This window comes from Coturnix japonica, chromosome 17 (assembly GCF_054131305.1).
Source record: "Coturnix japonica strain WE chromosome 17, WE-NBRP24, whole genome shotgun sequence".
NCBI lineage: Eukaryota > Metazoa > Chordata > Aves > Galliformes > Phasianidae > Coturnix > Coturnix japonica.
The window spans coordinates 15,658,896-15,683,790 of NC_140679.1; the positions used below are offsets into that span (position 1 = coordinate 15,658,896).

The window sequence follows — 24,895 nt, forward strand, 5'->3', positions numbered from 1 at the left end:
GAGCAGCCCCCCCAGCCTTGGCCCATCCCCAACCTGCAGCCCCAGCCCCTGCCTGAGCTGTGGGGCACTATCTCATATTTGGGGTCATTCTTCCCCAAACAAAGCGGTCCCTGTGAATCATGTATTATGCAAACACACGAGGTGGGGAGAGGAAGAGCTGCATGCACAATTAAAAACAAAAGAAAGGAAAAGTCATTGTGCATACGGGTTTGTTAATTGCCTCCTTTGCCTTTTTTATGTCTTTTCTTTTTCCACTGCAGGATGTTTCCTACAGGAAATGAGAAGAAGAGCCCTTGAGCTTCATGTGCTTCCTCTGAGGTGCGATGGGATCAATGGGGCTGTGGTTGGTGATGCTCAGCCCTCTCTCATTGTAATGGGGCGCAGGTTTCTGGGCTGCCCACATGAGCTCACCACCTACACTCCTTCTTTTCTTAGCCAGCAGGAAATACTGCTCCCTTTGCCCCTTGAAACATCCAGCTCCACTTACTGCCATCCACAACGCTGTGGCTCCTTATAAACCCCCATGTCCCAGGTGCTCAGGGCTGGGGGTGCTGCAGCCCATCTGGGTGGGTTGGGACACCCAAAGCTCTCCCCATAGCTGCCCATCCCTGCTGCTTGTAGCTGGAAAAGGAGCAGTGATGGCAGAGATCTGCAACGTTTCCATCTCTGCCGCCTGGGCTCCCAACACTCGTGGCACCGTCATGGTCAGAAATGTAATTTAGGTGATGGATGAGCTCTGCACAGTTCCTGTAATATCCTCGTGCCGTTGTTAAGCAGTGAGTATTACTCTGTGATAAACAGCAGCCTGTTTGGGGCACCCATGCGATGCAGGGGGTGGGTGGGGAGGGAAGCTGGGTGCTCCGCTGGGGCAGAAATGGGGCTGTGCCCCACAGCTTGTGGGTCGAGGAGGTCTATGCACATGGCTTGTATGCAGTGCTGCTGTGCACTCACCTGCATGAGGCAGGTCTGCCATCGAGCTGCTTTGCAGCCTGAGACTGATGCTTGCATGGAGTTCCAGCTTTGCTTTCCAAAGGCTCCGAATGATGCAGGGCTTTGTGCTCTGCCCCAGCACACCAGAATCATTTCTGGTTGCCTTAAAGCCTTTTGCTTCACCAACTGATCTTCTGTTAGGAAAGCTTTCTCTGCTCTAAGCGCGGCTCATTGGTAACGCCAAGCCAATGGGATTGGAGCTATTGATTTTTTTTCCCCTGCTCCTGCCGCTATTTGAACGCCTGGAAAACATTTCTGTAGCGAACAGCGGTCACTTTGTGGCAGCTTTGTAATTGCAGGAGCTCAGCAGACAGTTTCCCTCAATGCCCCTCGTTGTCCCGACAGCAAATTTGTTCCCAATTGAAAGCAACTCTTGCAAATGCTCGCACTAAAAGAGCCCGGCGGCCACATGCGGGTCAGAGGAAAACAGCTTTTAAGTCCCCACAGCGATGGAAGAAGAGGAAAAGACAAGATGGGGACAGGACGGAGCCCCCAGGGCTGCCTCAGTGCCATCAGGACACCATCACTGCAATGCAGATGTGGGGAGGTGGCATCCATCTCCATCAATTAACACAACATCAATTAAGTTTTAATGAAGGCTCAGACCACCAGCACATGGAGCAGCTCAGCCCCACATTCATTCTGCCCTATGGATCTCCACCTCTCTTTGCTTCACCACCATCATCCCAGGCAATGGGGTGAGATCCATCAACCCCAGGCACTCGCGGTGATTTGGGGTTAATTCTCACTCCAAAATCAGGCATTTATTCCCCAAATCTGCATTTTAATGGCATTTCCAGGAATAAGGGACGGGGTTTTTGTGGTTGGGATTACTTTTTAAGTCCCATTAATTCTCTCTTCGACTGATGCATATTCAGAACGGTGTAAGTGGGGCCCTCACTGTTTCAATTAGCATTAATGCACAATTATTTGCCTCCATATTCATGCTGCTCTCGCAGGGTTTGGGGTTCTTCTTCTTATTTAATTTATTATTAATATTATTTTTTACATTTGTATGGTAATTCAGCATTTAAAAGATCCTTCTTCCCCCAAACTGCTGGCATGGTAATAAAGCAAAATGAGGGGGTGAGAGATGTGTGCCCAAAACACCGGAGGAACCCAGAGGATGGAGGCTGCCCATCAAAGCAGGAGATAAATCCTGGCTTCTACCAGACCCTGAGGTGTAATTGAATCTAATGTGGAGATTTCACTGAATCATTGCATTCCTTTTTGCTGCTGGGAACAGAAACCGGTGCTGGAAATGGCTCAGCTTCATGGTAACACAGCACCATCAGCCCCAACCCCATCAGCCCCAACCCTATGGCACTATAACCCCATCACCTCCAGCCCTATGGTACCGTAACCCCATCAGCCTCAACCCTATGGCACTATAACCCCATCACCTCCAGCCCTATGGTACCGTAACCCCATCAACTCCAACCCTATGGCACTATAACCCCATCACCTGCAGCCCTATGGGGCCATAACCCCATCAAACCCTACTCCATTAGCCCCAACCCTATGGCACCACAACCCCATCACATCCAGCCCTACCAGCACCAACCCCAGCCCTATCAGCCCCACTTTCTGCCCCTCTCTGCCCCACACCTCCTACAGCAGTTGGGTGTGCAAACAGAGCTGGAAAAGGAAGAAAAAGAAGAAGGAAACAAAGCCAAAGGACGTCTGCAATAGCGAGGTATGTCATTAGGGATAAGGTTATTCCTAGGTTCATTTCTCAGCTCCTTTTTAAGTGTTTCAGAGGCATCCCATGAGCTGTTCTGTGCCCAAGGCAGAAGTGTTGTGTGTTTGCATGGCTCTGAATTGTGCTCTCCCATTGCTGGGATGGGACCCATGGACCCATCTGTGCCATATGAGTTCATGTGCTCTTATCTACATGGACTCGAGGCTTATCAGCATCCGAACGGGGATGCTGCACCCAATGGAGAGATACGGCCGCGATCGTGGAGCTTTGGCCCCATCTGGCGGCAGAGCGGCATCATATAGTCCCCTATATCCCCCTATAGCCCCCTATAGCCCCTCACTGCCCCTAAAGACACCCCCCTCCCCTCCCCAGAAGGGCACACATCATTCCTACCCAGCCCCAGGAGGAAGGAGATGGGATTTCCATCAGCCCAGCAGGGCTGCCCTGTGTTGGTAGCCCACTTTTAGGGAGCAGCCCAGCCTAAAAGCAACAAGTGGGACCCCCAGCAGCACCTGTAGGGCAGCTTCCAACAGCACACACAGCTGACACTGAGGGCACATCCCACCCTTGTTTGCTATGAGGTCCTATGGGAGGAGGGAAGTTTGCTGTCTGCTTTCTGCTGCTCGCTCAGCCCCAGCAGAGGGAGCCGGGCTCAGTGCAATGAAGCAGCTCCAGTGTCTCAGTTGAGAGGAGAATGAGGTCGGGAATTAATCCTGCTAATGAGACGTCAGGATTAGTTTGTGTGCCCTTGTCAAGCGGGCAGGGTAACAGTGTGAGAGGTGCTCGGAGGGACCCCAAGGCTGGAAAGCTCTGGATTCTTCCTATAAGGAGGCAGAGATTCCAACCCATCCTGTTCTCTAAGTGCAGCTCAGCTTTTGCTCTTTGCTGACCAGGATGAAGCTGGAGCCTTAATGCCTGTGTTAGGATGAGTTCAATGCAGGTGGCACCCAGCAGAGCAGGAGAGGCCCAGGGAAGGGCTGTGTGTCCCCGGGCTCCATCCTTTACCTCCATCCTTCTCCCAGCGTGAAGTAATTAAGTTCATAAGGCATCAGACAATCAGGCAGCAGCCCACAAGACGTTGTGTTTAATCATGTGCTAATGGCATGTTCTTGGCAATAATTACAAGATAACAGTGTTTGCAGGCTGTAATCAGAACAATTCTAGTAATTAAATCAGCCTTTTGTCAGCACGTTCCTTCCCCTCCACAGTGTGATGCTGCGGGACCCCATAAGGGGGGGTTCTGTGCTTAGTGACCAGCAGAGGGGTGGGATGTGGGGCTGGGCCCCAAACCCCATTGATCCTAAACCCCCCCAGCAATGGATCTGCTTTCCTTTGGAGGGAGTGGGAAAAGACACACAGAAAATGAGGGGTGTGAAGCTCGGGCAGGAGCAGGTGGGGAAGAAAAGAGCAAGAGATCAGGCAGCTGCTTCCTCGGTGCTGTAATTAAAACATAATCTTCTTAATCTCCCCAGGGCTGCCATTGCCGGCTCATGAGGCCACAGAGCTGGGAGCACGGCTGCTATGGGGCAGAGCTGGTGGGGCCAATGTTCCCCATCCCCACACAGCAGAGCCCATCCTGTTTCTATTCACAGCCAGCTGCAGGACACCACAGAGCCTGCAGCAAAGCGATGCCTGCAGAGCATCCCTGCAAGCAGCACCTCCCAGCTGCACCGCCTCCATCCTGCAGCAATGGGGCACTCATAGGCAGCAACAGGAGTCTGACCCCTAATTAAATGCTCATGGATCCATCCCGCTTCTGGGGCTGGGGTGACCAACCCAAGTGGTGGGAGAGAGGAGGAACCTCAAAGAAATGGACTCACAGGTTCTGTTGGGTAACGATCCATCTCAGCTTTATTGTCTGTGCTGGTTTTGTTTGCAAAGAGCTGGTGATGTTCGAGGTGTGGTCCATAAAAACAAATCCTATTTGACAAAGATTTACATCTCTGCGAGAGCCCAGCAGCCAACAAAGCGCCGGCAGGTCTCCAATAGTCCAACCACCGTTTCGTTGTCATTAAAAAGAAACCCAATGAATTTAGGAGCAGGAAATCAGCCACAGCCCCAAAAGGACCGACCGCATCCAGAGGGTTTGGATCAGAGCCGCTTTATTTCTGCAGGATGGGCACAGGGAGGGATGGGGGTCCCTCTGTTCCTCCCCACGCCGCGGTGCCGTGGGTCCCTCCTGTGGGTCACGAAGGTGCCTTCCCGTGTGTTTGCAGTGCTTGCTGCTGCTGTGCTCAGTACAAAGGTCCTTTGACAGCGCCCGGCTCTGTCAGCCGTGCTGAGGCGTAGGCAGAAGCCCCCAGGCAGGCAGCTGGATCACAGAAACCCGGCAGCCCCACAGGGCCTGGGGACCCCGGGCGTCCAGCATCCCCTGGGACCCCAGGTGGGCCCCGCTCCCCATCTTTGCCATCCAGTGCGTGGCCAGGGATGCCAGGGAGACCTGCGGAGGATGTAGGGAGCTGTGAGCATCCAGCACTGGGGATGCTCTGCTCTGCTCTGACTGTGGGGATGCACCAACAGTGCAATAATGGCACCACAGGTGCAGGGTGAAGCTGGTCAGGTTGGCCAGGATAGAGCAGAAGTGTCATCCATTGCATGGGGAAGGGGCATAGCGGCCATCAAGGGCAGCACAATAGATGGGAGAGCAGCGCAGGGATGGGGAAGGGGTGCAATGGTCAGCACACATTGAGGGCTCACCTGGGATCCCTGGTGGACCCGGCATCCCTGGGTGCCCACGGCCAGTGTCTCCCCTCTCACCCTTCTCCCCACGCTTCCCTGCAATGAGAAGGGAAGAGCTCACGAGGGGCTCCAGAGGAGTCTTTGCTTTTTGCCCCACAAGAAGCCCCACACGCTGCCCACCTTTGGGTCCGATGTTGCCGATCTGCCCAGCAGCACCCAGCAGGCCAGGAACGCCTCGAGGTCCCATGGGTCCATGGGGGCCTTGCTCCCCAGGTGGCCCCGGAGGTCCTGGGGGTCCGGGGGGGCCCATGGCACCAACCCCCCCCAGGGCAGCTCTCTTGGCACTGACAGCCACCTCTGCCAGCTGCTCTGTAGGGTAAAGAGGAACCAGTGTGGAATGGGATGGGATGGGATGGGATGGGATGGGATGGGATGGGATGGGATGGGATGGGATGGGATGGGATGGGGATGGGATGGGAGCTCATGCAGTGGGTGCCCCCTCACCTTGCATCATCTTCAGCACCACGTCAATGATGTGCTGGTCTCCAGCATCCCGTCCCTGCAGGCGACAAGAGCAGGGATCACACCTTCCTCCCCTGCTCTGCATCCTGGTTCAGTCTGAGCCCAGAGCTCATCCCGTGCCATTCCCGACCCTTCTTTTCTCTTTATTCCAGGTTTAGGTGCTCAGGTCAGTTTGTCACCTCCCCACCACAGCAGCTTTCTGCATTTTGCAACCCTAACATCCAGCTTGTATGGAAAAATCCCATTCCCCAGCAGGTTGCAGGGATGCACTTTGGAGCTCAACCTGCTGCAATGCACGTGGATCACCCCACAGATGGATGCCATGTTGGTACTCACTGCAACACCGCGCTGCCCCGGCATCCCCGGCACACCACGCTCCCCCAGCAGCCCCCGTGGGCCGGGGGGACCTGGGTAGCCCCTGACACCAGGTAAGCCCGCATCCCCTGAGGGCCCAGGGAAGCCGAGCTCGCCCTGGATGCCTTGCTGTAGGGAAAGGAGAGAGGTGTTGGAGGTGAGCTCGTGTAGGGGGTCCCAGGTGGGGGTCCCATAGAGCAGCAGTGGGGTTTGGGGACACACAGTGCCAGCACCCCGTCACTCACCTGTCCCTTTGGTCCTGGCTCTCCCGATTCACCCTGGGGATGGAAGATATGAGAAAAGTGATGGGGAAGCAGAATAAATGTAGCAGTGCTGCGGGGGGAGGCAGCTGTGCCCCTTCTCTGGTGGTGGGGTGCAATGCAGCCCCAGGAGCACAGCCCTGCTGCAGGGTCCTACCTTATCACCCTTCACCCCTGCAAGGCCGTGGACACCAGGGTCTCCCTAAAGGAAAGAGGACAGGAGCAGTGAGTTTGCTGCCTGCATCCTGCTGTGTTCCAGCTGCTGCTCCTCTGTGCAACAACTCAGGGGTGCTGGAGCACACAGCCCATAGGGGCTGTTCCCTGGTTCCCCATCAGGTCCTTGCAGTGGGAGATGGAGTGCATGGGGACAAAGGCATCCTGCAGCTCCAACCCCAGCCTGGGTGATGAGGGGTATTAAGGCAGTGGCTGTCAGCGCCCCCCAGGGTGGGTGCTTAACACAGGGGTCAGTGCTTGCCCAGCATGTAGGGATACTCACAATGCTGCCTTTGGGACCGGTCTTTCCTGGGGAGCCCTGGAGAAAGGGAAGGAAGGGGTCAGCCAGCCACGGGCACATCTGATATGCACCAAAACCTCAGCTCACAACTCCCCATGGACCCCTGCCCCGACCCCCTCTGCACTGCAGGGGACACTTCTGTCCATCCATCTGCCCACCCCCCACAGCAGCCATACAGATCACCTGCAGATCATCCTTCTCACCTTGTCTCCTTTGACTCCCGGCAAGCCTTGGGGTCCTGGGATCCCTGGGGGGCCCTGTTCACCTTTGGGCCCCTGGAAATCAAAGCAGTGAATGGGAAGAGCCCATAGGAACACCCTCTGTCCCCATCATGGTCCCCAAAGCACTGAGACAGGGCAGCTCCTGCCCCTTCCTTGGGAACAGAGGGTCTCCCCACACACTCACCGCTCTGCCCTGCTCGCCGGGGGCTCCAACAGGGCCACGTTCCCCTCGGTCACCCTGGGGATGAAGAGCAGTCAGGGGCAGAGCTTGGAACAGCCACAGCCCCCCCTGTGCCCCCCACTCACCTTCAGCCCAGGGACACCCTGCGGTCCCTGCTCACCCCGGGGGCCGGGCTCACCCTAGGGGGGAAAACATCCCTGGCAGTGTTAATGGTGCTGGGTAGGGAGCTGCCTGCAGATGGCTGTGCCCCCCCTGCAGCCCTTCCTCCTTCCTGGGGATGCTGCAGAGGGGCACATGGCCGGGGTGGCACCCAGGGAGGGGTGGATGCTGGCTGCAGAGCGCAGGCATGGGGGGGATCAAGCATCAGAGTGGTGATGCTGCAGACTGAGCTGCATCCCATGGGAGATGGAGGAGTTTGGGGCAGCAAAATGGGGGGCATGGGGTGCTGCACTCACCAGTAGCCCCGGGGCTCCGGTGATGCCTTGCTGCCCCCGAGCTCCCACCTCACCCTGTGAATGGAAATACAGGCACTCAGGGACAGGACCCCATACCCCACAGGGATGTGGTGTGGATGGGGGGGTTGGGATGGCAGGGGCTGCAGGCTCAGCAGCCCACACTCACCTTGTCTCCTGGACCACCTTTGCTTCCTGGCTGGCCTGGCAAGCCCTGCAGGAACAGAGCTGGGTCAGACCCCATGCACGGTGCAGGACGCAGCCCCCTGCCCTGGGGTCACATCTGCAGTGGGGCTCCTCGCCCTCATACTCACAGCTTGTCCACGGTGTCCTGGGGGCCCTGGGCGGCCAGGCTGCCCTGCAGCTCCCTGCAGGGAAAAAGTGCAGCTCAGAAGAACAGAAAGAGGCACAGGAAGGAGAACACCGCATGTCGGCTCCTCACCTTCACACCCGGGATGCCCGGCGTGCCATCCTTGCCATCAATGCCAGGCAGACCCTGCAGAAGGGGAATGGTGGTCAGGGCTGACACATCCGAGGGGTGAGGAAAGGAGGGGAAGGAGCCCCCAGCCCCACAGCAGCCGGGAGCTGTGCGTGCTGCTCTGAGCAGGGGCAGAGGCTGCTCCCCATGCAGGGCTCATTCAGGACACACTCACATTCTCCCCTTTGGGGCCAATGTCTCCCTGGGGACCCCTGATGCCACGGCCGCCCTGCAGTGGGAGGGAAAAAAGGGCTTTATTCAGTGCTCCCAATGCATGGGATGGAGCACGGGGAGGGCAGCAGCACCCAGACAGCTGCTGGGATAAGGGGCTGTGGGTCACCTACCAGCTCCCCCTTCTCGCCTGGATCCCCTGGAGGTCCCTTAGGGCCTTCCCTGCCCTGCAGGAGAGAAACACAGCACTGAGCAGAGGCAAACAGGGACACCCACCTGCGACAGCCTGGGGACACTCACCGGCCGCCCGGCTGCACCGATGGTCCCCACCATCCCCTTGTAGCCAGCAGGACCCTGTAGAGAAAGAGGGGGAGGAAGGTGATTCCTCCTATCCCAGCCCCACCAGAGGGACCCCATCTGGGGGTGCCCACCCAGTGACGCTGCCGTGTCCCACCAGCACTTACTGTCTCTCCTTTGGGTCCTGCCATCCCTGGGTACCCCCGCTGGCCCTGTGGCCCCTGAGGAAGGAAGCAAAGCCACTGAGCTTAGGGACCGACCTGGCAGTGCTCGTTGTGGGGAGGGGGTGCCCACAATTAGAGCAAAAGCTGACACTGCAAATCAGCCACTTTTGCCATCTGAAGGCTTCCAGCTCCTGATCCCAGCAGGTTCCTTTCCAGCTGTCGGTTCAATAACAGCAACAGCCCCAAACGGGCTCTGCTTCCCCCCACGGAGCAGTTCTGCCCCTTCCTGCACCGAAGGGCTCAGCCCAGTAATTGCTCTGCATCTTCAAAGCACTCGGTGAGCTCACACAGCTTAATCCCCACAGCCCAGCAGTGAGCAGGGCCCCACAGCCCCATCCGTGACACTGGGGGCTCAGCAGGGACCGGGGGTTTAGCTGGGTCAATGAGTCAGAGGTGCCATAGCCGAGGTCCCCCCCATACTGTGCCCCCACAGTGGCATGGAGAAGGAGATGGAGATGGAGGGGATGATGGTGGGCCATGCACACCCCCAGCATTCAGGGAGAAGAGCAGCAAAGAGACATAAATACGTTACTGGAGGGCCTGGGACACCTTGCTCTCCGGAGACACCGACGTCACCCTTGGGACCCTGGGGAACAGAGAGGTGAGCACCAGAGATGGGAATGGGGATGGGGATGGGGATAGGAACAGGGATGGTGATAGGAATAGCAATAGGGATGGGGCCCCATTCTCAGAAAGCACAGAGCTCCATCCTCCACAGGAATATCAGCCCCCGACCCTTTTCCTCCTTCCAGCCTTGATCTTCTTTCCCTCCAACCCACCTCTTTCCTGCCTTCCCCCTTTCCCTCCCCAGTGCCCCCAACCCTCAGCCCCAGCCCCACAAGCCTCCCCACTATCCCAGCAGGGCTGACCCCACTCACCTGCTTGCCCTGCTGGCCGGGCTCCCCCAGGGCACCGGGCCGACCTCTGTGTCCCTAAGGGTGAGAAGGAAGAGGTGAGAACCCACAGCACAGCATCACTGTGCCACATCCCTCAGTACCAGCTGGCAGAGGTGCATGGGGGCTCAGCACCCCATAGCCAGCCCCACATGTGCGCATCCCCCCAATGCTGGGCAGCAACTCCAGACCAGGAGAGTTCCCTTCTCCCATCTCCCCCAGCAACACAAGGGGCAGAACCACAGAATGATGGGGGGCAGAAGGGTTTCCTCACCTTCAATCCCTGCAGTCCTTGGGGGCCTTTGGGACCTGGTGGGCAGTTGGTTGGGCACTGGTGGGGAAGAACAAGTGCAGAATGAGTTGGGGAAGGATGCAGGAGCACAGAAAAGCCGTGCCCACTGCATCAAGGACAAGCTCACGTGCACAGCATCCAGGCTGGGCTACATGGGAACCTACCACTGTGTTTTGGGATCCTAATCCCCCAACCCCATTTACCAAATGACAGTGGTCACTGCATTTGAGGCCGGTGCAGCACTGGCTCTGCCAGCTGTCCCTAAAGCCCGATGGGGGGCAAAGGAATGGCAGCTCTCACCAAGAAATCTGCGCTCCCCTCCACTCCTTGGATGTGTCCTGGGGGGCCCTGGAGGGAAGGAGCCCATCAGCATCCACGGTGCTGATACATACACTATCTCTTGTACCAGCAGAGGTTGGAGCTTCCCCTGGGTAGATACTCACGGGTTTCCCTGGTGGACCTGGGGGGCCCCGTGGGCCATCGGGTCCAGGATCGCCCTAAGAGAGAACAACCCCAATGAGGGGGGATTTAGGAGCTGCCAGAGCTGGTGTGGAGAGGGGTGATGAGGTACAGGGTCACGCTGGGAATGGAGGCATCCCCTGGCCATGGGATGGGGGTGGCACAAAGGGCGCAGCAGCACAGCTTGTCCCTGCTGTAAGGGATGCCCACACACACAGTGGGGTTTCCCCTGAGAGGCAGACCCTGGGGCTGGGGGCTCTCCCTCCTGCCCCCTCACCTTGGGTCCTGGCAATCCAATCTCCCCTGGCACTCCGACCTGGCCTGGCAGACCCTTACAGAGAGGAGAGACATGGAGTGAGGGAGAGGGGCTGAGCCGAGCCCCCCATTTGGGGTGCACAGATCCAAGCTGAGGCAGCGTGCCTCATTCCCACAGACACAGCACTTACAGGTGGTCCTGGCAGCGAGGGACCCTGCAGTGAGGAGAGAGACACAGTGAGCCCCCAGGCTGCAGCCCCCCAAACCTCCCAGCATCACAGCAGGGCGATGCTGGGCCAACACCAAAGCAGATACTCACCGGGAGCCCCGGCGGCCCCGGCAGTCCAGGCTGACCCTGAGGGACAGAGGGGACAGTCAGGGGTGAAACAGGGTGGGCAGGGGGGGGTTGGCCATCCCCACACTCACCTTCAGTCCTGCCCCCCCCACGGGCCCCGGCTCCCCTTTGGCTCCTGTAAGACCCTGCAAGAGGAGAGAGCAGGGGGTCGGTGTGCACTGTGCACAACTCCTCCAGCCCCAAATGCTTCTTCAGCCACTGAATTATCACTGCTTCCATCATGAGGCTCCTCTTTGTGCCACAAAGGCTGGTACTCACGTCTAAGCCTGGCTTCCCTGGGGGCCCATCTGGACCCGGGGCTCCAGGCTCCCCTTTGGCACCCTTTAAAAGAGAAGAGTTGAGTGTGGGGGGGAATTAAAAGGAGCTCCTCCCAAAGAGGGGAGACATCGGGGAGCACAAAGGGACACATACTCACCGGGGAGCCGGGGGCTCCGGGAGAGCCTTTGTCACCCTGTGGGGAGGGAGGAAGGTTACAAATGGGGACTGTCACCCTGTGGGTGCTCAGGTTGAGGAGAGAAAGCTTTGGTGCCGCTGTAGGATGGGGTATAAATGGCACCAGAGTAACACTGGGGGCTGGAGAGGAGCGTGGGGCACTCAGCTGGATTGCACATCCCTCTGTTCAGGCTCTGTCCCCACTCATCACAGCCCTTGGCCATGTCAGTGCTCTGTGGGCACCCAATGAGGGTCCTGCTGCCCCCCAGGTTCCATCCCTGCAGCACGGAGCATCCCGCACCCCCTGAGCACCACACGCTGCTGCTCTGCCCCCATCAAGTCCCCCAGGCCCCTCATCCCACGATGTTCTGGGGGTCCCCATCCTGCGCCCACCGCTGCCACGTGCAAAGCCTGGGATGCTCCAAAGGGGTCGTTTTCCCCCCCCCCCAGAGCAGCACAGGGCAGGAACCACGCGGCATCGCACCTCAGTCCTGCACAATGTCCCCTTTGTGCTGCCCCATCCCCTCCCCGCTGCCACGCACTCACATCAATGCCATCCGCTCCCGGCACTCCTGGTGGACCTGGGGGTCCTCGTGGGCCGGGCTCTCCTGGTGGCCCCCGCTATGGGGAGAGAGGGAGGGGATGGGGGTCAGGAGGGAGCAGCCGGACCCCAGGAGATGCTTGAGGATATGAGGGGATATTGCAGGGAACACAGCTCTGCAGCGCAGGGACAGAGCGAGCACCCCAAGAGAGCATCCCCTGGTGCCCCCCCAGCAAAGGTATGAATGGAGAAACATGGCAATGCAGTGCCCCCCACCAGCGGCACAAACACCCCCAGCCCATTGATGCAAGGGGGAATCCGGCCCCAATTGGGAGCAGGGGCTCAGTGGGGTGATGGCAGCACTTGTAGGGTCCCCCCCCCACCCCCCAACCCCCCAACCCTTTATGGTGCAGTGGCATTTCCAGATTGCGGTGCCCCATTTCTAGGTGGGTTGTGCTGGCACTGTGCCGGGCCGCATGCAGGACTGCGGTGTAGTGCTGCTGCTGCACACAAAAGCAGCATTCAGGAGCTGCCGGGGGAGCCCCAGCTCTGCCTGCCCTCCTCCAGCTCCGAGCTTTGCAAAGAAATCTCTGTTATCGGAACGGGGCATTGCAGGGAAGAGGTGCTGCCCACAGAGCCGCACTGTTCCTGGCAGTGGGAGCTGCCTGATGTGGGGCTGGCAGCCACAGCTTGGCTGCCTTAAAGCCTTCTTCATATTCAAAAGCAATGTCTGAGGATGGGAGGTTCGGTGGTTGGTTCAGCCAACAGCTCAGCTTCATCCCACAGGCTGGGAGCGAACGTGTGCCCCCCTCCATGCCTCATAAACGGCACCTTTGCACAGCCCCGTAAAACAAGTTCCATGTGGATGCAAATGTCCCCTTATTCCAAAGGCTCCCCCACCCCCCAGGGCAGACCCCAACCCCGTGCCACCCATGGGGGCCCTCCGCAGTGATTCCCTTCTGTGCCATAAATCTGATGAGGGTCCCCATGGGGCAGTCAGAGCCCTTCTGTGCTCAGCACAACGCAGCCAAAGGGCAACAACCCCATCACTTCTATTCATGCTCAGGGTAAATTTGACCCCCAACCCCCTGATCCCCTCAGACAGCCCCTATGGAAGGACTGAGCCCCCACCACCCCACTCTGCGGAGAGTCCCAACAAAGCAAAGCAAATCTTCTTTTTGATGATGGGAAGCAAAGAGGAGGCTGCAGGGAGGGGGAAAGTGGAGAAATCCCCCCTTCTGCCCCAATGGGATGATGGAGAGGTCGGTTATAACAAATCCCAAAGCCAGAGATGCAATCCCAAAATCCGAGCCTTGGAGTTGGAGCTGCAGTCCCAAAGTTTGGAGCCCCAAAGTTGGAGCTGCGGTTCCAAAGTCAGAGCCCTGAACTTGGAGCTTTAATCCCCCAGTTGGAGCCCCCAGAGTCAGAGCTGGGACCCCAAACTCTGAGCCCCACTGCTCAGCCCCATCCCATGGAGTTTTGGGTGCAGAGATGGGAGCAGAGATGGGGATCCAGGGAGGTGCAGAGCAGCCGGTTGGCAGGACGAGGCTCCAAGGGGCAAATCAGCACCGGTGGGCAACGGGGACCCCCCACCCCCCCCGCAGCACTCACGAGCTGGGCCAGGCAGAGGCAGGCAGCGTGTAGGAGCAGCAGGCAGAGCGTGGGGCCGCGATGGGCCATGGCCGGGAGCGGGGCTGAGTGTCAGACTGCGGAGGGACCGGCAGGAGGAGGAGGAGGAGGAAGAGGAGGAGGAGGAAGGGGCTGATTAATATGGAGCAGCGGGGGACGAGGGCAGGCGCTGGCTGCCACCCCTTTTCCCCCCCTCCCCGCAGGTGAGAGCGCTGCTATTCTGGGGCCGGGTGTCAGCGGGGGGGGGGGCACAAAGGGGCTTTGTTGGGGCGAGGGGCTGCGGGATGGGGATGGGGGGGGGTGTCAGACCCTCTAATGGGTCTAATGGGTCTAATGGGTCTAATGGGTTGGGCTCAGCCCATAGAGAGGAACGGGGGAGGGTGGGGGGCACCGGGAGGGGTCTTGTGGGGGGTGATATGAGATGTGGGATCCAAGTCTGTAATGCAGAGGTTGGTTATAAGGCAGGTACGTTTATTACAGCACCGGGGGCAATGGGATCCCCATTTGGGGGGGGGTTGGGCTCCCACCCGTTCCTCTCCATACACACCCAATGAGCCGCCCCCAGACCCATCACAGCCCCCCCAGCCCCCCTTATACCCCATAAATACCCGATAAATACCCGATAAATACCCCATAAATACCCCATAAATACCCCATAAACCCACCGCCCCCCCTCCCCAGTGACTGCCCACCCCGTGGCCGCCCCCCCCACCCCACTACGCTCCCATCGCACCACGTGACCTCCCATTCATGCCTCCCCCGCCACCTCCCCTCCTCGCTCCCATTGGCTACCGCAGGATCTGCCTCATTCAGCGAATCAACGCCGGCGATGAGAGTGACGTAACGAGTGGGCGGGCTTTGCTCTCCTCTCTCCACCTCCTATTGGCTATTTATCCCGTCGCTCCACCCACAGCACCGACCGGAAGCAGGAAGTAGCGGGTGGTCCAGACGACGACGGCGGCGCCGTGACCCGCGGGCGGGCAGCGGCGGCCGCGCCATGACGGGTAAATCGGTGCGTGATGTGGAGCGGTACCAGGCCGTGCTGGGCAGCCTGCTGAGCATGGACGACAACAAGTACTGTGCTGACTGCCAGGCTAAAGGTACCGGCACCGGGGAGTAACGGTGAATGGGCGGTACCGGGCCTTGAGGGGGTCGGAGAGGCCTAACGGGGGGGGGGGGTGTGGAGGTGGGACGGTAATAGGGGAGAATGGGGGGGAGAAAAGGGGGGAATGGATGAAGAGCAGGTGAAATAAAGGGGAATAAAGGGGGAAAAAGGCAAAAAGGGCGAATGGTTTTAACCCCACACATCAATGGAGCCCCATAGAGAAGCATTGAGGCCCTACAGGGGGTTATAGGGGGGGTTATAGGGGGGGTTATAGGTGGGCTATAGGGGGGCTATAGGTGGGTTATAGGGGGGTTATAGGGGGTTATATGTGGGTTATAGGGGGTTATATGTGGGCTATAGGGGGGTTATATGGGGGCAGCGCTGCTCTGCTCCCTGCTATGCGATGCTTTGCTTGCTGCTCCTATAGGGTGAGCTGTTTGTAGGGCTGCAGGCTCCCTATGGGCTGCCAGGAGCTCTCCTGCTTGCTGCAGTGCCCTCTAACAGCATTAGGTGAGCCCTAATGCTTCACATCAGGCTCTATGTGCTGCCCTGAGCTCTGTGGCCCCCCAGCAATGTGCTGTGCTGCTCTATATCGGTTGGACATGGCAGTGCTGGCTGCTCCTTGCTGTGTGTCTCTTATCTCTTGGCTCCTGTGCTGGTTCAAGGACACACACAGCTGCCTTATCGCAGCTTGTACACAGGCAATGTACACAGTGTGGGAGCAGATCCTCTTATCACCCCCCGTCTGGCTTTGGTGCGGCGATGCAGCCTCTCCTGGCTGTGCATCAGTCACTAATGGCAGTTTAACGTTAGCACCGAAGCTGGGGGAGCAACTTCTGTTGCATTGAGACCTTCCTGACAAGGTCGCTTCCCACTGCTCTCCTGCAGCCCTCCATGCTGTGCTGCCGCTCCCCACTTTATCACTGGGATTTCAGCTTGAGCCTCACAGCAGGAAGGCAGGACAGGAGCCCTGCAGCTCACTCAGTGCCTTATAAAGCACTGACTGTGAGCCCTGGCTGTGCTGCTGTGCTGAGCTTCCTGCATCTCGCACTGATTTGCCTGATCTGAGCGTTTCAGAGCTCGCATGACACACAGCAGAGCCTGTTCAGATGCCACCCACACTTCCATTATGCGTGTTCCCAATGACCTAACTGCTTGCTGGGTTTCATTACTGTATTTTTTTTCCTAACTCTATATAGAGATCTAAATGAGGTTTCAGTACCTGCCGTGCCAGTAACCGTACGTACCCTCACAGACCCCCTGTGTGTTTAAGTTTGGCTCCCATGGGCATCCCTATGGGCTCCTCGGTGCTGCCCACGTGTGATTTGTTGGAGGTGAAATAGAAGCAGGGAAAGTGGTAGAGGAGCACAGGGAGGTTCTGCTTCTGCAGCAACAAACAGCGTGATGTGGTTAGAGGCTCTTGTTTTTGAGGAAGCAGGGCTGGGTGTGTGGTGTGTTTCTTCCTCTTTGCATTGCAAAGCTGCTGGTGGTGCTGACTGTGGGGACAGAGGGTGATGTGACTGAAAGAGAACAGGCAGGTGTGTCTGCATGTGCTGCTCTATGCACTCAGGAGCCATGATCAGAAGCATGGAGTCTTGGCACAGCATCCTCATAATCTGAAGGCCTTTGCTGCTTGAGTGTGATGTCTTACAAGAGGAATAAGCCATTGGGGTGTGGGATCCCTCCTGTTGGCATGTTGGTTCTTAGAGCTGTTGTGCCACGTGTGTGAGATATCAGTGTGTGACTGCGTTGGCAATTGTCAGATGCCAAACTGCTGAAGATGAGGGTGAGCCTGGGGCCGGGCAGTGACGTGGATGTGGTGCAATCAAGAAATTGGATGTGACTTAAGTGCCTTCCAGTAACCAGGAACTGCCTTGTGTTGAGTAACACCTCAATGAGCCGGGTTCTCCTCAGTGTTTCTGACTCAATCTACATGCTGGATCTGTACAACACAGAGCTAATGCTGTTTGCTTCTCTCCTTCTCCCAAACCATTCCTTTCTGCTCTCCCCTCCCACCCAGCAGGCTGCTCTCGGTCGGTTCCATTGAGCCCCATTGAGGAGTGCCCACCAAGCCTTGCAGCTGCCCCACCATCCTGGCTGTTTCCTCACCCCTTCAGCCTCCTCTATTCTCAGGACAGCTGTGGTTCCACTCTCAGATCGCCTTCTCCTCATAACCGCAGTGATTTGATGGATTTGTTAACAAACCCAGCCTGAACCCTGACCTAATCATTCAACTGGTTGTACCTGGAAGGAGGGATGGAGCTTTGCTGAGGCCCACAGGGTGGTGGTTGTATATGGGATAGGAATGGAAGCTGTGGTGGGTCCATTAGGGAGCAGGGACATCCAACAGAGGGCAGCTGGGTCAGTCCACTGAGTGAGTATTAACATAAAACACATTGCAGATATCCAATAAATCCTGCTGTGACTCAGGTCCTCCATCAGCAGGATATTGAATCACAGATGCTCCCTTCATGTTGCTTTTACTGAGGAGCACCTGGAACGTCTGAAATAAAAGTGCTTGATTAAACTAATCACTGTGGGAGAGCAGAGCTGGCGATGATGAGTTCTGTTCACCTGCAACGGGCTTCAGAAACCCAGATTGTAATTGGTTTGTGATTAGTAAAGAGATACTGGAAGTTCTCCTTTAGGAGAGGGTGGGCAGAGCTGAGTCACAAAGCTGCTCCTCGGAGTGGAGGGCATCTTGGCAAGCTGTGTCTATTTTAATGCTGTTGTTCTCTGCCAGCTGGGGCTGTGTGAGTGTCTGTGTAGCAACGGGTGTAAATCGGAGGCCCAAAAAATGCCATGTGATTTTTTTCCCATCATCGCTGTAACTTTGGAAGTTTGTTCCTATAGTAACTGCCAGATGAGTTACGTAAGGCAGCAGGCCTTCAGGAGCTCGTGCCTCTGCAGACTTAAGGTAATTTGTCTTTCAGTATACAAGTAGGTTATCAAAAGCAGCCTGAATCGAGAATAGCTTTGGTCTCCTTCAGGTTGTCCAGAGCAATGATTGCTCCGTGTGTCCCAAGGGATGTAGGGCAGAGCAGGTGGAGCTTTGTGAGCAGCTGCTTTGGAACTCTGACTGCAGAGCTGGGTTCACCTGTGCTGCCTTTGGGCCATCACAGTCAGTGCTCAGTTATACCCCTTGTTATGAATGTTTCATCCTTTATGGTGACAGATAGCAAGGAGCAGCTCAGAAGGGCACTGTCCAGTGGTGCTGGTAGCTGTAACCAGGAGATCCTGCCACTGTTGTTAACCATCCTGTCCACTTGTTAGCAGAACCAGCCTCGTTTTCCCCCTAAATAAGTGCTGAGCTGCAGAACAGCCATCTGCACTGGAGAGCAGAGGAAGCTGTTTTGCAATGCAGCTTTTGTCATCGCTTCTCTATGAACGGAATGAATGTCAGTAAGTTGTCAAGCATCTCCTTCCAGAATGAGGAAGCTGCGGGTGGAAGGAAGCTGCTGGATGTTTGGCTGTTCCCTCCTTTGGCTCCGACTTGGACTCACTGAGAGATGCCCTGATGCTGCACAAGGCTCAGAGGGAAGGATGTCTCACTGCTGGGGTCTCCCAGGGAGAGCATTGGGATGGGGGGATGGAGGGAGCATTGCCCCATCCCTGCATTCAGCCCCTGTTCTGTTTGCAGGGGCTGCAGGTTCACATCCCAGCTCCAGTTGGGCTCCTCTGCTCTGCCCCATGCAGGGACCCTGCATGTCAGCCATTGGTTTGCACTGCACTGGGGAGGTTTCACCAGGCTCTGCATAGCCCTGTGCTCTCCTTCCTGCCTGTCAAAGCATCTATTTTACCCTGATTTCCATCCCCCCCCCTTTTCTCAGCAGAGTGGTGGCTTTGCAGCCAATTTCTGTTTTATTTTTAAATGCCTTCTGGAGGGTTATTGCTGGAGAAACTTGTAGGAGCAGCTCGAGCCAAAATGGAATGCCTGAGTAAAGGGCGAGCTGTGAATCCACTGGAGATTCCTTGGTTAAAGCCACTCAAGGCTGTGATTTCCATGTGAAGATAGAGATGTGAAACACACTGGCCAGGCTGAGCTTGGCTTTAAAGGGGACATGGGAGCCTTTGCAGCAGGGCAGGTTGAGGTCCCTGCAGGCATTGCTGCTCTGGGCATGGCTGCTGGTGTGGGCAGCTTGCTGTGCAGCACTTGTTTGGATGTGCTGGATATAAAGCAGGCCGTGCAGTTGGCTGGTGGGGGCACTGCCTGCATAGCAGAGCTCCTCACATACAGCTGCTCTGCTCCAGCAGCTGATGTGTCCTCACTGAGAGCTGCATTCAGTTCTCTGCAATAGGGCTGCCTGCCCAAAGGGAACTGCTTTTATAACAGTGAGTGTGTTTGTGCAGGGGTTGCTTGTTCTCTGGTGGTCGAAGCCAAATGTGCATTGAGCTCGTGCTGCCCTCTGCTCTCACTGAGAGCCATGGGGCCCTGAGGCTGCACGAGGAGGCAGCGCTCAGCAGTGCCAGGATCCCCAACTCTATTGCAGTCCTCAGTGGGGTTTTGTTTGAGGCTGTAGCACGACTGAAGTTGCTTCTTCAAATGCTTTCACCTGGGGCCTCGTGTACATCAGCCACATTGAAGATAGGACTTGTGACTGTGTGGGATGGCTGAACAGAGCTCTGCCCCCACGCAGCTACTGGGTGGGATTTGCAGAGTGGGTTCCTTCCTTGTGGCCTCAAAAGGGGAAGTGGGAGGCTGTTTGCATCTGCACAGCCGGCACCTGCCTGTGGGACCAGCCACTGCGTGAGAAACGTGCAGAGAATGCATGGCCGTAGCATCACAGTTAATGGTGAGCACACCCAGCTCCCAGGGCTGCCCTCTGTCCTCCTGGCCATCAAGGTGACCCCACCACCCCAAACTGCTGCGGCCACATCCCAGCACTCAGCCCTGGCTGCTCCGGATCCTGCACTGCGATCAGAGGGCACAGAGCTCACCGGGTGGGAGGTGGTGGTGGCCCATGTGACAGAGCTGAGCTGATTACCCCGGCCCTGATGGGGTATCTAGCTGACTATTAATCCTTTTAGCCCTGTGAAAGCTAAATATATCTACAGTTAAATCTAACCTTGAATCTCGTGCTTAATCCTACTGGCAGGCCTTCACATGGTGGTGTTCAGGAGCAGTGAAGATGAGCTGGGAGCTGCTCTGGGCAGGGCAGTGACTTTGCTCAGCCCCATCAAACCTGGACCCATAGCTGGATGGCTGTGAAATGCTCTGCTGCTTTTATAGGGTTTTGAAATGCCACTTCCTCCTCTTCCCTCCTCCCACCGCAGCATCGTCTGCTTTGAGGCTTCCTGTTTGAACTATGGCAAGGAATGGCTGAGTCCCCCCTTCTGCAGCAGCACCTGTAGCTCCTATAGAGGACTATGGGAGGTGATCTCTCAGCACCCTGAACTTGTCTGGTTCAAAGCTCTGCCCTGGGTTCTTCAGTCCTGGTTCATTGGGTGCAGTTGTGGGTTGGCTGCATGCTGTGAACACCCACATCTCTTTGCAGGACCACGATGGGCATCCTGGAACATCGGCATCTTCATCTGCATTCGCTGCGCTGGCATCCACAGGAACCTGGGTGTCCACATATCCAGGGTGAAGTCTGTCAACCTGGACCAGTGGACACAGGAACAAATACAGGTGAGGGTTTCTAGCCTGGAAGCTACAGCAAAAGCATCAAGAGGGGCTGCTGTGTGCAGAGCGGACTTGAGAAGCCTGTATGTGCCTCCTGGCTGCCGCGGGTGGATCATTCAAGGTTTCTTTTGCATTGCAGTGCATGCAGGAGATGGGGAACGGAAAAGCGAATCGCCTTTATGAAGCCTTCCTGCCCGAGAACTTCAGGCGGCCTCAGACGGATCAGCATCCTTTCTTTGCTGCTGGGGGGGCGTCCATCTCATTTCAAAGCTGCCCTCCCTGTGTGGGAGGTTCTGCTTCTCATGTCTGGGCATCAGCTGTGAGAAGGAGCTCCTGCATTGCAGGGATAGGAGCCATTTCTGACCGCTGTCTCTTGCACTGATGACAGGTCTGCTCTTAGCTGATGGTCAAAGTAAATATACAGCGAAGGAAAAATAGGGCAGTGGAAATGAAGCCCTTCTTTGATGTACTTTTTCTAGCACTGTCATGCTTGGAACAGCCCAGAGGGGTAAAATTGAGTAGCTGAAGTCATTGGAACTATGTATTATTTTAAGTTACTGCTGGAAGTGCTCGTCAGGCAGCCATTAGTTTAGTTACAGCTTGTACCTCGTAGCCACGTGTCAAACAGTGCTGTGCACATCTTCCATTCTTGAGCTGTTTGTCTTTAACAAGCTGCTCGCAGAGCTGTGGAAGGCTTCATCCGTGATAAGTATGAGAAGAAGAAATACATGGACCGAAGCATTGACATCATCACGTACAGGGTGAGTCCCTCATCTCCTGTGTGCCTGAAGCTAAGTGCAGGTTTGTCTCATGAGTAAGTGGTGAGTGCATGAAAATAGGTGTGAATGTTTCCTGTGTTAGTGACTGATCTCCTATGTGAGGTCAGCCAGGTGCAGAGCTGAATTTGGAAGGGACCTCTGAAGGTCATTTGTCCAACTCTATGCTTAGAGCAGAACTGATTTCAGATGTTGGTCTGTCCACACTGCGCCCTCAGTGGGAGCCTGAGATGTGGGTAAAAGATGGGGGTCCTTTAGGTTGACAACAGCAAATAAAACCTGGTTCATATTTTCTCCATGTGATGCTGTGAGCTTTGAGCCTCACATCAGTGTTTGCCTTTACAGAAAGAAAAGGATGACAAATGGAAGAAGAGTAACGAGCCAGTATCAGAAAGAAAGCTGGAACCCATCATCTTTGAGAAGGTGAAGCTGGTAAGCCTATGGCTGCGGGTCAGTTGTGGGCTGCTCTCACACAGAACACGGAGGCAATCCAGCTTCATATGGAAGCATTTTTTCAGGCCTCAGTCATAGCAGTGGATGCTTTGAGTCACACTAATGGCAGTAGCTTGTTTTTTCACCTCTCAGGCAGATACTGACCAGATGTGCTCTGCTTTGCAGCATGGGCAGATTGGAATCCAGCTACTCCCTGCTTGGCTTTCAGACCTGGGCTGTTATTTTTCTCTGGTTTAGAGCGTGCATATTCATATTGATATAATGGGACAAAGAACTTTGTAATACTTCTTTGTCCAGAGGGGGGGGAGGGATGTTGAAGGGTTTAATCTCCTTAAAGCCTTGATACATCAGAGCTAAAAGATGACTTGAACCAGACTTCTGCTCTTCTTTCCTCAGCCTCAAAAGAAAGAAGAAACGCAGCAGTCGAGGAAAAATTCACCCAAATCTCCTGAGCCCATCATAGACTTGCTTGGACTTGGTAAGAGACCCCCAGCCTGACTGTGTTCATTGTAGTGACCCTCAGTGCAGTGTTTGGTCTCCTGAATTCCATGTACTTTTAATGGCTCGCTTACCTTCCTGTCACCTCCTTCTCTCTCCCAGATGCTCCTGTGCCGAGCGCCCTTAGCAACGGCCGGCCCTGCAGCTTGGAGAAGGACCTGGATCTTTTTGCATCAGTGGGACTGAACTCTGACTCCAGGAAGGTGAGAAGGGAACATCAGCGCTCACCAAAGTGATGGGTGTTGGAGAGGAGGGGTCGCAGTCTGTCACCCCTGTGCTGGATGCTGCTCCACCTGTGCTTGTTTCTATCTCAGGTCTCTGGTTCTATGCCTACATCTGGAAGTGCCGGTTCTGTTCCTGAAAACCTGAATCTGTTCCCTGAGCCAGGAGGGAAAGGGGAGGAAGCGGGAAAGAAGCAGCTCTCTAAGGACTCCATCCTCTCCCTGTACGGCTCTCAGACACCTCAGCTGCCTGCGCAAGGTAACGCAGCTCAGAATAGAGCAGCACGCTGCTGCTGAGTGGGTGGGCTGTCCTGATGGCTGTCAGGCAGAGCTGTGGGAGTGTGGGTGGTCCTTCATGGGGAGCACGATGAGCTGCTTAGCCTGGATCTCACAGACAAGTGAGTCTGATTTGAAGGTCAGCGTTCACACCCCGACAGCAAACCAAACGCAGCCCTTCTTCCTTCATCATTTCTCTGCCTGTTTTCAGGAGCGATGTTCATGGCCCCGGCTCAGATGGCGTATCCTGCAGCAGCCTACACGAGCTTCCCAGGAGTGCCCCCATCCAGCAGCATGATGGGAGGGATGATGGCCCCGTCGGTGGGTGTGATGGCCCAGCCTGGAGCTGCGGGGATGGTGACCCCCATGGCCATCCCTGCTGGATATGTGGGCAACGTGCAGGCAGCTGTCATCGGTGTCCCCAACGGGATGATGGCTGCACAGCAGGCTGGTTATGTAGCTGGCATGGCAGCGGTCCCACAGCCTGTCTATGGTGTGCAGCCAGCACAGCAGCTTCAGTGGAACATCACTCAGGTGAGGTGTGGATCCTGCTGACCTGAGGGTGGACACAGGAGGTGTGTTGGTTGAATCCAGCCTGTGATATAATGGGACAAAGTGCTCTTATAGCCTGTGTTATGGGGCTGGGCGAGGTGTGCTCACACTGCTGGTATACAGGGATCATTAAGTGGAGTCTGCTTCTGTGGGTCTGACTGCTGGGCTGATAGCAGTGGAGCCTGACCTTCAGGGTAGCCTTCAGTGAAGCTGTTTTGTCTCATTTAAGCCTCTGTTTGCTGTATCTCTTTATGAGGTCCTGGTGAAGTTCTGACTTCCCTCTCCTCCCCTTTGCAGATGACCCAGCAGATGGCTGGGATGAACTTCTACGGAGCCAACGGTGTGATGGGATACGGACAGTCCATGGGTGGAGGAGGTGCCCAGGGAAGCAATCAGTCCCTCAGCACTCAGCTGTGGAAATGATCCCGCACGTTGTGACCATTTTTGCCTTCTGTTCCGTTTCAAAACTGCTCCATGAGACATTCAGGGTTTTTCTTTCAGGCCGGCTGCCCGGCCAGAGCCTCTTTCCATAACTGAGACCCACCTCTGCCTCGTCACTGTCAGACACGGTGCGACCTCGGTGACCAGAACGTGAGCTCCCCTCTATTTTAGCACAGTCAATGCACACTTTGGGGTGGACCCCCTCCTTGCACAAACCTCCACTAACGCTTCTGGGTAGCACTTGACGTCCTGGGATCTTAGCAGAGGTGTGACTGAGGAACGGGGAAACCTATCCTTCTTACTGCCTGCCATTTCAGGCCTGTTAAGAACCACTTAAAAACTCCAGTATTAAGTCGGGGTTTCAGTTAGCAGAGGGTGGGAACGGTGTTTGGTGCTGAGGAACTGGATTTTAGCCCTAGCCCAAGCCCAGGGGCAAGCGAGCCTTGCTACCTCTTCCCTCGAGCGGAGTTTGGAGCTGTGCTTGGCTCGCCAACCCTCGTTGGAACCAAAGGCATTTGGAGACCCTCTTCCCTCCCCCCATGAGCAAGCAGGATTCTCGCACAGTGTGGGGGCAAGCTGTCAGAATGTGAACCTTGCACTTGAGAGTGGCTTTTTCTGTCCGATCTGAGGTATGGATGTATTTAACTTTTAAACTAACGGAGAGTTCTAACTTATCAAGGGCTGAGAGCCCGCCGTGAGTTTTCTTACACTTTTAAGATGACATCCTAATTTATACTCTTTTTCATATTTGCTTTTGTTCCCATGTAATCCCGACACCCCCATCCCAGCTTCAGCCATTTGAATTCAGGCACAAGAGTGGGCGGATCAGATTTCTTTTCTCATCTTTGGTAGATCACCACTGCTTCAACTCATGGGCGTGAGCGAGGAGCCCCAGCTCTGCAGGCTGCTCCTTCCTGCCTCTGTAAATCCCACAATAAAATATTGCGGTGAAACCTCACTGCCCATCTCGTGTTCCTATAGCAGCGCTATGGGGGGATGCAGGCGGCATCTGTGTCCCAATGTTGGGCATGGACAGTGCTTGGGAGATG

General features: G+C 56.1%; 2 protein-coding genes across 3 annotated transcripts; one reads left to right on the forward strand and one right to left on the reverse strand.

Annotated features, from left to right (window-relative positions):
* Window positions 1–4,515: 4,515 nt before the first annotated feature.
* On the reverse strand, window positions 4,516–14,686 carry COL9A2 (collagen type IX alpha 2 chain). The gene is made up of 33 exons (XM_015883242.3): window positions 14,635–14,686; window positions 13,884–13,978; window positions 12,278–12,352; window positions 11,715–11,750; window positions 11,558–11,620; window positions 11,371–11,424; window positions 11,264–11,299; window positions 11,136–11,159; window positions 10,967–11,020; window positions 10,674–10,727; window positions 10,531–10,578; window positions 10,213–10,269; window positions 9,924–9,977; window positions 9,578–9,631; window positions 8,989–9,042; window positions 8,825–8,878; window positions 8,698–8,751; window positions 8,529–8,582; window positions 8,318–8,371; window positions 8,190–8,243; window positions 8,045–8,089; window positions 7,879–7,932; window positions 7,549–7,602; window positions 7,427–7,480; window positions 7,225–7,296; window positions 7,004–7,039; window positions 6,665–6,709; window positions 6,493–6,525; window positions 6,230–6,376; window positions 5,876–5,930; window positions 5,552–5,740; window positions 5,390–5,467; window positions 4,516–5,132 (listed from the first exon to the last, which is right to left on the reverse strand). The coding sequence occupies exons 2-33, from the start codon at window positions 13,950–13,952 to the stop codon at window positions 4,927–4,929; spliced, it is 2,070 nt and encodes a 689-aa protein (XP_015738728.2). The 5' UTR covers window positions 13,953–13,978; window positions 14,635–14,686; the 3' UTR covers window positions 4,516–4,926.
* Window positions 14,687–14,851: 165 nt separating this feature from the next.
* SMAP2 (small ArfGAP2) lies at window positions 14,852–24,804 on the forward strand. 2 transcript variants are annotated; one of them, XM_015883252.2, is made up of 10 exons: window positions 14,852–15,001; window positions 20,502–20,635; window positions 20,769–20,854; window positions 21,312–21,390; window positions 21,751–21,837; window positions 22,255–22,336; window positions 22,459–22,559; window positions 22,671–22,836; window positions 23,065–23,387; window positions 23,703–24,804. In XM_015883252.2, exons 1-10 carry the CDS (start codon window positions 14,899–14,901, stop codon window positions 23,826–23,828), a joined length of 1,287 nt encoding a protein of 428 aa, XP_015738738.1. In that variant the 5' UTR covers window positions 14,852–14,898; the 3' UTR covers window positions 23,829–24,804. The 2 variants fall into 2 exon arrangements, with proteins under 2 accessions (XP_015738738.1, XP_015738739.1); XM_015883253.3 differs by having other exon boundaries at window positions 21,751–21,828.
* The last annotated feature ends 91 nt before the right edge of the window (window positions 24,805–24,895 follow it).